At 40.5% G+C, this 13,903-nt stretch overlaps 1 protein-coding gene across 1 annotated transcript; it reads left to right on the top strand.

Moving 5' to 3' along the window:
• The first annotated feature begins 6,960 nt into the window (after positions 1-6,960).
• Positions 6,961-12,940, top strand: LOC100447247 (heat shock protein HSP 90-beta-like). Its single transcript, XM_024231014.1, has 6 exons — positions 6,961-7,096; positions 11,193-11,338; positions 11,686-12,070; positions 12,194-12,275; positions 12,309-12,434; positions 12,730-12,940. The coding sequence occupies exons 1-6, from the start codon at positions 6,961-6,963 to the stop codon at positions 12,938-12,940; spliced, it is 1,086 nt and encodes a 361-aa protein (XP_024086782.1).
• Positions 12,941-13,903: the final 963 nt, after the last annotated feature.

Below are 13,903 nucleotides of genomic sequence, written 5' to 3'. Positions count from 1 at the left end.
CAAACATATTGGATTAGGGACTTACCTTACTTCAGTATTACCTCATCTTAACAATTACATCTGCAATGACCTTATTTCCAAATAAGGTCACACTCTGAGGCAGTAGGCATTAGGATTTCAATACATGAATTTGGGGGAGACACAGTTCAATCCATAATAAGTATCCACCTTTAACCCATGCCTGAACTTTTCAAAAGTACATTTCCTTTTAGGTGTGGCTACTCCCTCCACAGATGTTCTGGAGTCTGACCATTGCTGCTACCTCAGAAACACTATTTAATCAGGCACCTCCTTGCTTCTCAACAACTATGGTTGTTCCTTTCATACAACTCATTCTAATCAGCATTTAACCAAGTTCACCTTTTTCCCACCTCAAGAAACAACTGCAACAACAGAGGCTTTCATGAGCCTCACATCCCACGTGAGCTTTGGCCCTGTGCTCTCTTTTCCTTTGCAGTATACATCAGCTCTCTCCACTTGCTTATAGCCGTTCACTCAGTTCACTACAATATGGCCTCCTCGCTCCTTACTTCATTCACATTACTGTTGTTAAGAACAGGGGATGACTTTGTTTTTGCTAGACGCAATGGCTCTGCAGGCTTCCTCTTACCCGAGTCTTCATCATGATTTAACACTGTTGACTTATCTCAACTTCTGGAAGTCCTTACCTGTTTCAGATTCCACACTTCCATATTGCCCTTGAAACAGATTTTGCAAAAAATTTAACAATAAGAAAATTATGGCAGTAAAAGAGATATGATCTAACCCACCCCTGTCTTGCCCTTCCCTGAATTATTCTTGGGCTTTTGGGCCAAGCTAACTTTGGAAGACATTTAGATTATGGTTTAAATGATAATAGCCCTTCTCTAAAACTCAACCATCAACCATCTTTGCAAAGCTAATGAAGTCCACCAAGCTACAAGGAAGAGAGGAGCCTGATTCTGCTAAGGTATGTGCACTTGTCACAAGATATTCCTGCAGATAACACCACTACTGTAGATTGGCCTTTTGAGATATGTTTTCAGGATTTTTTTTTTTTTTGCATGTCTGACATCCCTGGCTCCACCTGGATCTGATGGCCCCATGTGGACTCCCCAACTTTGCCCTTGTGGCCACACTGAGGAGCAATTCAGCTCAGGTGAACAGCTTTGACTCCCTATGATTTCATCTCCAACACAACCAGTCATCAGCAAGCACCCATTCTGTGACCACTCCCACTCCGTTCCCCAAATTGCCTTTGAAAACGACAGGACTTCGGAGGGATTGCTTTGAGTATTAGCTGTCTCCCCTGTGACATGGCTGGCCTCATGTCAATTAAACTTTCTTTACTGCAATGCTGTGGTCTTTGTTTGTGCAGCAGGCAGCAAGAACCCCTTGGGCAGTTCCATTCTCATACCATGATTTTCTTTTTACCTTGCTGGCTGATACATCACAGTCTCCTTTGCTGGTTCCTCTTTGTGAATCCTTTAAAATGTCAGAGGCCCATCTTCAATCCTCTAGACTCTCCTCTTCTGTGATGTCTTCCACCCTCAAAGCTCTAATGACTATCTCTATGCTCTTACCCTCAAATATATTTCAAGCTAGGATTTCTCTCCTGAGGTCCAGACCTATGTGAATAAAACCAGTGGACATCTTCAGATAGATATCCACAGACAGCTTAAACTAAACTTGTTCCAAACTGAATTCATCACAGGTCATCAAAATCTATTTCTCCATCTATGCCCAATATCTCAATGGCACTGTTATTTTACCTTGTGTCTCAGCCAGAAAACATGGATTTTTATTTACGTTTTTCTTTCCCACAAACCACATCCAATTACACCAATTCTTTGGACTCTCTCTTATCTTTTGAAATTCTCCAATTCTCTTCCTGGCAGTCCTTATTTCAGGCTATAAGCATCCTTTTCCCAGGCAACTGCATCAGCCTCCTAACAGGTCTCCCTTTCTCTGATCTTGCCATCCTATGATGCGTTGTCCACACTGCAGTCAGAGCAACCTTTCTCATAATCTGTCCTATGCATGACTCCTTAGTAGCCCTGCTCTGTAGCCTAATGGAGACCTCCAAAGATTCTGAAGCTCTTGCTGGTCCCCAGTGCCTCATGATTTCCCTCACCCCACAGCCTTTATGCACATTGCTGTCACAGGAATGTCCATTCTTCACTCTTTTATCCTGTACTACCAACCCTCCAATTGGAAAACTCATATCCCCAAAACTGGCATGAAAACTACTCCTAAATTTTCCCATGCCAGCAGGTTACTACTAGCTTTCCTAACTTTTATCACATCGTATATTATATATATATAATTCTATATGTATTAACATATTCCTTGAGGACTAGGAATTTGCAATGTGTAGTTAAGAAGTAGCTTATCTCTCACCGCACAGCATAGAGGCTGATATGTAGTAGTTGTTCAATACATGTCTGTTTTGTTTTGTTTTTAGAGACACTGTGTCACCCAGGCTGGAGTGCAATGGCACCATAACTCACTGCAGCCTTGAACTCCTGGGCTCAAGCAATCCCCTCACCTTAGCCTCCCAAGTTGGCTGGGTCTACAGGCATACACCACCACACGCAGCTAATTTTTTAAATTTTTAAATTTTTTGTAGAGACAGGGTCTCACTTTGTTGCCCAGGCTGGTCTTAAACTCCTGGGTGCAGGATATAGTCCCACTCAGCCCCACAAAGTGCTGGGATTATAGGTGTGAGCCACTGCATCCCTCCATAAATGTCTGTTTAATGAATGAATAAATGAAATGAATAAATAAATGAATAAATGATCAAGCCTTCAGAGATATTATTAAAACAAGCCATATTTGACTTAAATAGCAAAACTGGAGGTGGTGCATTCTGAAACCCCAAACAAATATAATCAAATACAGATAAGCTAAAAAAAAGAATCAGAAAGGCCCCCAAATGCTTAAGTACATGGATAACTTTTAAGAACTCATTTTGTTGACAGTTTTAAAATACCACCTAGGTGTTTGTAAAGAATATTCAAGGTCAGATTTGGAAGAAAATATAAACTCCTCTTCATTTGCACATTGATTAAAAAATAGTCTTCCTACTGTTTCAGGTAGTCAAAAGCACTACAAAACAGACTTATTGGGATCTGTGTGTAATAAAAATGAAGTCTATGGCAGATTTATATGGCTAGGAGAAGCACATTAAGGGCTGCTTCTGTCACTGTCTCTGAAGGAAGCCTTTAGACTCTCCCACAGGGTTCAGCCTAGCATAATAAAATAGCATAAAGAGTATGAACTTCTAGTTCTTCTATTTGTAGTATTACAAGGTAATATTGAACCTTCATTGAACGGAGGAGGAGGCATTTCTTAAGTTTAAAACTTAATAATAGCAAATCCTGTCAACCATCAGAATATATCCAAAATCTAGCTAGTTTTCACTACCTCTTCAGCTACCCCTTTTGTCTCCAATCACCAGAATTTCTTGCCTAGATTATTCTAAGGTCTCCTGACATCTGCCCTTGCACTTTGACTTTCTGTTCTTAACATAATAGCTAAGGAGATCCTGCCCAACAAAAGTGAAAGCATTTTACTCCTCTGTATAATTCAAAATAAAAACCAAAATGCTTACAATGGGCTTCAACATCTTACAAGATCAGCCTCCCCATCCCCAGCCATGAACACTCTGACCTCACTTCCCCTCCCTCCTTCCTCAGTCACTCAATTCTAGCCACACTGGCTTCTTTGTTTTTCTTTAAGCACTGCTGCCATGCTCCTGCCTCAAGGCTTCTGCAATTCCTGTTCCCCCAAACGGAAGCATTTTTCCCAAACATCTCCATGCCTTGCTAATTTGCCTCCTCCACGTCTTTGCTGTAATTATTACTTTTCTGCAGCATCTTCCCTGTCCACTTTATTTTAAATTACAATCCTCTCTCACCATTAGCACTCTCTGTTTGCCTTTTTTGCCTTATTTTGCTTCTTAGCACACAATTCCATCTGACAGTTCGCTTATATATTTGTTTCTTTAGTGTTTGGTTTCCCACATTATACACTCTCTGGGATTATTATCAGCTCTTGTTTACTGATGCATTTCCCTGCATTTAGAACAGTGTCTGACACATAGTAGCCACTCAACAAATAGCCATTAAATGAAAATAAAAAATCAGATTTGAAGACCACTTTAGCCAGAAGGACATAGAGGATCAAATTAATGTTCCCACTTAAAAAAAATAAAAAATGGACAAAATAGATGAGTTTTTTTTTTCAGATATTTGACAATAGGAAGCACAGAAAAGGACAAACAACAAAGTGAGCCCCAAACTTGCTCCAGCTTGGTGCCTTAAAGGAATTTACAGGGTGCAATGCAGAAAGAGGCTCAGCAATATACCCAAGTTGAGGAGACAAAATCTAGGTGTCCCAAGGTGGCTAGAACTCATAGGGAAGAGGAAGGGAGAGGAGAGAGCTACATAGAGAGGCTCCAGACATCCATGGGAAGATCCCTTTGAATTTTCAGCTGAATACTGATCAGTGCATGCATATGAAGAAACTACATCAGGCCCGGAAAAAATAGCAGGAAGGATCTGACAGAATCATCCTCAATGATTGCACCAGCCACAGTGGAAATGCCTCCTCACCCATACAGCATCAAGTACAATCCTCAGAAGGATATTGTCATAGTAATGAGGTAAAGAAGAACCAGACTAAAAATTGTTCTGGACCCAGCTAACACAGCTTGAAAACAAACATGAAAAAGATCAAATTGTTTCCAAGTAATTTAAGTGTGTCTCTGAACAAAGACCAGAAATATTTAAGAGAATACAAAATTCTCTAGCAAACCATAATGAATGTACATTTCATAGCATCTGACATCCAAACAAAAATAAACAGGCATTCAGAGAAATAGGAAATTCAACCTATAATGAGCAGAAAAAAGTAAAACAATAGAAACTATGCAGAAATAATATTGTATGCATTGAATTTTATCCCCCACCACACCAAATTTGTATGTTGAGGTCCTAAACTGCAATACCCAGAATGGAGTCTTATTTGGAAATAGAGTAATTGCAAAAGTAATTAGCTAAGTTAAGATGAGGTTTAGGGTAGCTCCTAAAGCAATATCACTGGTATCCTTTTAAAAGGGATAAATTTGGACACAGAGAAAAATATGTATAAGGGAAGATGATGTGAAGAGACACAGAAAGAAGATTACCAACTGCAAGCCAAAGAGAGAGGCTTGGCATTGATCCTTCCCTCATAGTCCTCAAAAGGAGCTCACCCTGCCAACATCTTGATTTCATACTCTGGCCTCTCAAACTATAAGATAATACATTTCTTTTGTTTAAGCTCGTTTTGTGGACTTTGCTATGGCAGCCCTAGATAACTGTTGCAGACATCAATAATAATATTAGTAAAGAATGATATAAATATAAACAGTAGACTAGAAAAGGTAGAGGAAAACATGCACATGATAAACAGACTTTTAGAAAATATCTTTAGAAGATCCAAATTGAAGTTATATTGATGAAAACAACAATATTTGAGACCAAAAAATACATGAAGAGAATTAATAACAGATTCTACCTACAGAAGAAAAGATTAGTGAACTTGAAAACACAGCAATAATAACAACCTGAAATCCAACACAGAGAAAAAAAGACAAAAACAAAACAAAACAAAAAACCAACCCAAATCAAAAAGAACAGTATTTGTGAGTTTTGGAACAGGTTTTAGTAGCCTAACACAAGAAATTGATGTCCTAGAAGAAGAGGTTAAGAGAAAAATAAATATTTGAAGAAATAATGGCCCAACATTTTCCAAGAAGCTTAATAAATTCCAAGTAAAATAAACATGAAGAAAATTACATCAGGGTATATCTGATACGGTTTGGCTGTGTCCCCAGCCAGATATCATCTTGAATTGTAGCCCTCATTGATACAGGAGCTAGAAAGAAATTATTTAGGCAGATAGCGAGGGTAAAGGAGTCCTCGGCAAGGCTTCTCTTTTAAAAAAAAAAGCAGCCCCCAAATCATTTCTTTTCTAATAAACAGTAGCCTGAAAAATCGAGCTGCAGACATAGATAAGCAAGCTGGAAGCTTGCATGGGTAAATGCCAGCAGCTGTGCAAAAAGAAAAGGGCTACCTGGAAGCCTGGTATGTTCAACATGGAAGCTTCATCTTCCCTTTTCTTTGTCACCATGTGTACAGTAGAGGAACAGGCAACATGGTGCCAGCCAAGTAGAGAACCTATCTGCAAAATGAAAGATTAGGGTAGGGTGGCCAGCTTCTTCATGCACTATGCAAATGGCACACCTTGTCTGGCCAATCTTTTGTGCCCTATGTAAATCAGACACCACCTCCTCAAGCTCATCTATAAAACCTTCTACATTTCATTGAGGAAGCAGCAACCCATTTTCTCTGGGATCCCTCTCTGTGCAGAGATCTCCTCTCTTTCTTTCACCTATTAAACCTTTGCTCTTAACCTCACTCCTTGTGTGTCTGCATCATTGATTTCCTTGGTGAGAGGCAATAAACCTCAGGTATTACCCCAGACAAAAGATGCTGCTTCACCATAATCCCCACATGTCATGAGAGAAACTGGGTGGGAGGTAATTGAATCATGGGGGCTTTTTTTTCCCGTGCTGGTCTCATGATAGTGAGTAAGTCTAACAAGATCTGATGATTTGATAAAGGGCAGTTCCCTTTCACATGCTGTCTTGCCTGCCGCCATGTAAGATATGTCTTTGCTCCTCCTTTGAGTTCCACCATGATTGTTAGCTTCCCCAGCCATGTGGAACTGGAGTCCATTGAACCTCTTTTTAAAAAATAAATTAACCAGTCTTGGGTATTTCTTCATAGAAATGTGAAAATGGACTAATACAATAAATTGGTACCAAGTAGTGGGGCACTGCTGTAAAGATACCTAAAAATGTGGAAGTGACTTTGGAACTGGGTAACAGGCAGAGGTTGGAAGAGTTTGGTGGGCTCAGAAGAAGACAGGAAGATGTGGGAAACTTTTGAACTTCCTAGAGACTTGTTGAATGGCTTTGACCCAAATGCTGATAGTGATATGGACAATAAAGTCCCGACTGAGGTGGTGTCAGATGGAGATGAGGAACTTGTTGGGAACTGGAGCAAAGGTGACTCCTGATATGCTTTAGCAAAGAGACTGGCAGCATTTTGCCCCTGTCTTTGAGATCTGTGGAACTTTGAACTTGGGAGAGATGATTTAGGATATCTGGCAGAAGAAATTTCTAAGTGGTAAAGTGTTTGAGAGGAAGCAGAGCATAAACCTTTGGAGAATATGCAGACTGATGATGCAACAGAAAAGAAAAACCCATTTTTTGAGGAGAAATTCAAGCTAGCTGTAGAAATTTGCATAAGTAACCAGGAGCCAAATGTTAATCACCAAGACAATGGGGAAAATGTCTCCAGAACATGTCAGAAGTCTTCATGGCAGCCCCTTCCATCACAGGCCTGGAGGCCTAGGAGGAGAAAAACAGTTTTGTGGGCCAGGCCCAGGGCCTCGCTGCTTTGTGCAGTCTCCAGACTTGATACCCTGCATCCCAGCTGTGGCTAAAGGGGGCCAATGTAGAGCTCAGGCCATTGCTTTAGAGGGTGCAAACTCCAAGCCTTGGCAGCTTACCTGTGTTGTTGGGACTGAGGGTACACAGAAGTCAAGAATTAAGGTTTAGGAACCTCTGCCTAGATTTCAGAGGATGTATGGAAATGCCTGAATGTCCAGGCAGGGGTGTGCTGCAGGGGCAGATCCCTCATGGAGAACCTCCGCTAGGGTAGTGTGGAAGGAAAATGTGGGGTAGGAGCCCCTACACAGAGTCTCCACTGGGGCACTGCCTAGTGGAGCTGTGAGAAGAGGGCCACCATCCTTCAGACCCCAGAATGGTAGATCCACTGATAGTTTGCACCGTGTGCCTGGAAAAGCCACAGACACTTAATGCCAGCCCGTGAAGGCAGCAGGGAGAACAGCTGTACCCTGCAAAGCCACAGGGGAGAAGCTGTCCAAGATCATGGGAACCCTTGTCTTGCGTCGGCATGACCTGGATGTCAGACATGGAGTCAAAGGATATCATATTAAAGCTTTAAGATTTGACTGCCCTGCTGGATTTTAGACTTGCATGGGGCCTGTAGCCCCTTTGTTTTGGCCAATTTATCCCATTTGGAACAGGTATATTTACCCAATGCTTGTACCCCCATTGTTCGTAGGAAGTAACTAACTTGCTTTTGATTTTACAGGCTCATAGGTGGAAGGGACTTGTCTTGTCTCAGATGAAGCTTTGGACTGTGGACTTTTGAGTTAATACTGAAATGAGTTAAGACTTTGGGGGACTGTTTGGGAGGCAGGATTGGTTTTGAAATGTGAAGACATGAGATTTGGGAGGGGCTAGATACGGAATGATATGGTTTGGCTGTGTTCTCACCCAAATCTCATCTTGAATTGTAGCTCCCATAATCTCTACATGTCATGGGAGGGATCCAGTGGGAGGTAATTGGATCATGGGGTTGGGTTTTTCCTGTGCTGTTCTTGTAATGGTGACTAAGTCTCACAATATCTGATGCTTTTATAAAAGGCAGCTCCCCTGCACAAGCTCTCTTGCCTGCTGCCATGTAAGACATGTCTTTGTTCCTCCTTCTCCTTCCATCATGATTGTAAGGCCTCCCCAGCCATGTGGAAGTGTGATTTCATTAAACCTCTTTTTCTTTATAAGTTACTCAGTCTCAGGTATTTCTTCACAGCAGTATGAAAATGGACTAATACAATATGATAATAAATTTTTTTTTTAGTGGGAAAAAATTTAAGTAGTCAGAAGGGAAGAAAGAACATACATACACAGGGACAAAGTTAAGAATGGCAGCAGCGTCAGAAGTAATACAAGGGAAAAGTAGGAGAGCAACATCTTTTAAGTATTGAAAGAGGAAAATTATAAACATATACCCAGCAAAACTATTTTACCAAAAAAAGGTAAAATAATCACAGTGTGAAATGGCTCAGTTGTTAATGCCTTGGCTTTGCTCAGAAAACCTGTAGATATGCAAGTAACCCATGGACAATTGTCTGCCAACAATAATATAAAATCTTATGTACCTAATAACAAAACCTCAAAATAGGGTGGGTGTTGTGGCTAATGCCTGTAATCCCAGCACTTTGGGAGGGTAAGACAGGCAGATCAATTGAAGTCAGGAGTTTGAGACCAGCCTGGCCAACGTGGTGAAACCCTGTCTCTACTAAAAATACAAAATTAGCTGGACATGGTGGCATGTGCCTGTAGTCCCAGATACTTGGGAGGCTGAGGCAGGAGAATCACTTGAACCTGGGAAGTGGAGGTTGCAGTGAGCTGAGAACATGCCACTGCACTCCAGCCTGGGTGACAGAGCAAGACTCCATCTCAAAAACAAAACAAAACAAAACCTTCAAAATATATGAAGCAAACTGTTATAAATAAAAAGAGAAATAAATACATCTAAAATCATATAGGAAATTTCAATATTCTTCTTCTAATAATTGATAGAAAATGTATGCAGAAAATCAGTCAGGCTATATAAGATCTGAAGAACACAATTAACAAACTTGACCTAATTGATATTTATGAAACATTCTACCTACTAGCAGCAGAATTGACATTTTTTGTTAGCACACATAGAACATTTACCAACGTAGGTTATTTCTAGTATATACATGAACTCAAAGTAAATTTAATAAGATCTATAAGAGTCGAGTAATATACAATATTATATGACTATAGCAGAATTAAATTATGAATCAATAACAAAAAGAAAGGGGATTTCACCAATTATAGGACACCGAACAACATACTTAAAAAAATTATTTTTGAATTTTTGATTGACAAATAATAATTGTGTATATTTATGAGTATAACATGATGTTTTGCTCTATGTATATATTGTAGAAAGATTCAATCAAGCTAATTAACATGTTAATTACCTCACCAACTGTCTCCATTTGTTTTGTGCTGCTGTAACAGGATACCTGAGGTAGGTTGATTTATAATGAAATTGTATTGACTCATGGTTCTGGAGGCTGGAAAGTTCAAGATTGAGTGGTTGGCACCTGGGGAAGGCCTTCTTGCTGCATATCTTATGACAGAAGAGAGAGCAAGAGACTGAACTTGCAACCTCAAGCCCTTTTACAATGGGTATTAATTCATTTGTGAGGGTGGAACCCTCATGACCTGAATGTCTCCCATTAGGCCTCACCTCATAACACGGCTTCACTGGGAATCAAGTTTTCAACATGTCATTTTTGGGGTATTCACATCATAATGCCAAATTATCTTTCTTTTGGTGGTGAGAAAATTAAAAATCTATTCTTTTAGCAATTTTGAAATATATAATACATTATTAACTGTGGCCACCATGCAGTGCAATAGATCACTAAAACTTATTCCTCCGGTCTAACTGAAATTTTATATCCTTTGATCAACATCTTCCCTTTCCCCATCTCTCTCCCTTCCCCCAGCCTTTGGTAATCACCTTTCTACTCTGTTTCTACCAGATTGACTTTTTTAGATTCTGCATATAAATGGGATCATACAGTATTTGTCTTTTGGTTCCTGGTTTATTTCTCTTAGCATAATGTCCTTCAGTTGCATCCATGTTGCTGTAAATGACAGCATTTTCTTTTTTTTGAGACTTTACAGTATGCCACTGTATGTATGTGTATGAGTGTGTGCTCATCAAAAGACAAAATTAAGAAAATAGCAAAATACAACACATTTGTAACACAAATATCTGACAAATAACCTTTATCCAGAGTATATTAGGAAACTCTTAAAACTCAATAATAAAAAGACAATAACCTCATTTTGAAAAATGTACAAAAGACTTGAAAAGACAATTCAGTTCAAAGGAAGACATATGGGCTCCAAGTCACTGTTGCACAGCCTTGGTGCCGCATACATGTGGGACAGTCCCAACCCACCTTGCTCTCTAGTACTTGTAAGGCTTTTCTTTTCAAGATGCCTGAGGAAGTACACCATGGAGAGGAGGAGGTGGAGACTTTTGCCTTTCAGAGAGAAATTGCCCAACTCGGGTCTCTTATTATCAATATCTTCTATTCCAACAAGCAGATTTTTCCTTCAAGAGTTGATTTCTAATGCTGCTGATGCCTTGGACAAGATTCCCTATGAGAGCCTGGCAGACACTTACAAGTTGGACAATGGTAAAGAGCTGAAAATTCACATCATGCCCAACCCTCAGGAATACACCCTGACTTTGGTGGACACAGGCATTTGCGTAACAAAGCTGATTTCATAAATAATTTGGGAACCATTGCCAAGTCTGAGACTAAAGGATTTATGGAGGCTCTACAGGCTGGTGCAGACATCTCCATGATTGTCAGTTTGGTGTTGGCCTTCATTCTGCCTGTCTGGTGGCAGAGAAAGTGGTTGTGATCACAAAGCACAATGACGATGAACAGTGAGCCTGGGAGTTTTCTGGTGGGGGTTCCTTCACTGTGTGTGCTGACCATGGCAGGGGTACCAAAATGATCCTCCACCTTAAAGAAAACCAGACAGAGTACTTAGAAGAGAGACAGGTCAAAGATGCAGTGAAAAAGCACTCACAGTTCATAGGCTAACCCATCACCCTCTATCTGAGGAAGGAAAGAGAGAAGGAAATCAGTGATGATGAGGCAGAGGAAGAGAAAGGCAAGAAATAATAGGAAAATAAAGATAATGAGGAAAAACCCAAGATTGAAAATGTGCGTTCAAATGAGGAGGATGACAGTGGTAAGGATAAGAAAAAGAAAACCGAGAAGATCAAAGAGAAATACATTGATCAGGAAGAACTAAACAAGACCAAGACTATTTGGACAAGAAACCATGATTACATCACCCAGGAGTATGGAGAATTCTGTAACAGCCACACTAATGACTGGGAAGATCACTTGGCAGTCAAGCATTTCTCTATAGAAGGTCAGTTGGAATTCAGGGCATTGTTGTTCATCCCTTATTGGGCTCCTTTTGACCTCTTTGAGAACAATAAGAATAAAGACACCATCAAACTCTATGTCCTTCATGTGTTCATCGTGCACAGCTGTGATGAGTTGATATCAGAGGATCTCAACTTTATCTGTGGTATGGTTGACTCTGAGGATCTACCCCTGAACATTTGAGAAATGCTCCAGGAGAGCAAAATCTTGAAAGTCATTCACAGAAACATTGTTAAGTGGTGCCTTGAGCTCTTCTCTGAGTTGGCAGAAGACAAAGAGAATTACAAGAAATTCTATGAGGCATTCTCTAAAAATCTAATGTTTGGAATCCCCGAGAACTCCCCTAACTGGTGACAGCTGTCTGAGCTGCTGCACTTTCACAGCTTCCAGTCTCGAGATGGGATGACATCTCTGTCAGAATATGTCTCTTGCATGAAGGAGACATGGAAATCCACCTACTACATCACTGTTGAGAGCAACGAACAGGTGGCCAGCTCTGCTTTCATGGAGTGAGTGCGGAAGTGGGCCTTTGAGGTAGTGTATACGACCAACCCCACTGATGAGTACTGCATGCAGCAGCTCAAGGAGTTTGATGGGAAGTGCCTCGTCTCAGTTACCAAGGAGGGTCTGGAGCTACCTGAGGGTGAGGAGGAGAAGAAGAAAATGGAAGAGTGCAAGGTGAAGCTTGAGAACTTCTGCAAGTTCATGAAAATAATCTTGGATAAGAAGGCTGAGAAGGTGACAGCTTCCAATAGACTTGAGTCTTCACCTGCTGTATTGTGACTACCATCTATGGCTTGACAGCCATTATGGAGCAGATTGTGAAAGCCCAGGCACTTTGGGACAACTCTATGATGGGTTACTTGATGGCCAAAGAGCACCTGGAGATCAACGTGACCACACCGTTGTGGAGATGCTGTGGCAGAAGGCTGAGGCGGATAAGAACGACAAGGCTGTCAAGGACCGCATGGTGCTGCTGTTGAAAACCAAGCTGCTCTTCTGGCTTCTTCCTTGAGGATCCACAGACCCACTCCAACTACACCTGCATGATCAAGCTAGCTCTAGGTATCAATGAAGATGAAGTGACAGCAGAGGAACCCACTGCTACTGTTCCTGATGAGATCCCCCCATTTGAGGGCAATGAGGATGTGTCTCACATGAAAGGAATAGATCAGGAGTTCACGCTTGGAAACCTTGTGCGCTCTGTGTAGTGTTCTCAGGGCTCCCACCACAGCCTTGAGTGGCCTTGTCCCAGCTGCCTCACTCCAATGATTTCTAGTGTTTTTTCTCTCCCATCCTTGTATCTAAGGCAGGAAACAAGGGCATCAAGCCCCATTTAGTCCCTAATTTGACAACAGGATTGGATGTTGTGTATTGCGGGTTTTTTTAAAATTTTGTTCTGAAATTAATCTATGCAAAATAAAGAAGATGCCATTTTATACAAAAAAAGAAGACATGTGAATAGCCAGTAAGCAAATGAAAAGGTGCTCAACACTTTAGTTATCAGGAAAATGCAAATTAAAACCAAAGTAAGATACTACTTTATACTTACTAGAATGGTTAAAATTAAAGATGATAATACCAAATGTTGGCCAAGAGGCGGAGCACGGACTTTCATACATTGCTGACTACAAAACAGTACAAACACTTGGGAAAATGGTTCAGTAGTTTTATTCATTTTTCTAAATAAAAGCAAATGTATCTTAACCTAAGGCAGAGGAATTATACTACTACATATTTACTCAAAATAAATGAAATGAGTTGTAGGAATTATTTGTATATTCTGGTTATGCATTCTTGGTCGTATTGCAGCTATCTTCTGTCACTCAGCAATTTGCCTTCCCCTGTCTTAGTATGCCTTTAGATAAACAGAAATTCTTACTTTTAAAGTAGTCCTACTTATCAGTCTTTCTATTTACAGTTAATGCTTTTTATGTCCTGATAAAACATATGTCCATAAAATGACATAAAAAGCAAA

This window comes from Pongo abelii, chromosome 14 (assembly GCF_028885655.2).
Source record: "Pongo abelii isolate AG06213 chromosome 14, NHGRI_mPonAbe1-v2.0_pri, whole genome shotgun sequence".
NCBI lineage: Eukaryota > Metazoa > Chordata > Mammalia > Primates > Hominidae > Pongo > Pongo abelii.
This window is presented reverse-complemented; position numbering and strand designations above follow the sequence as displayed.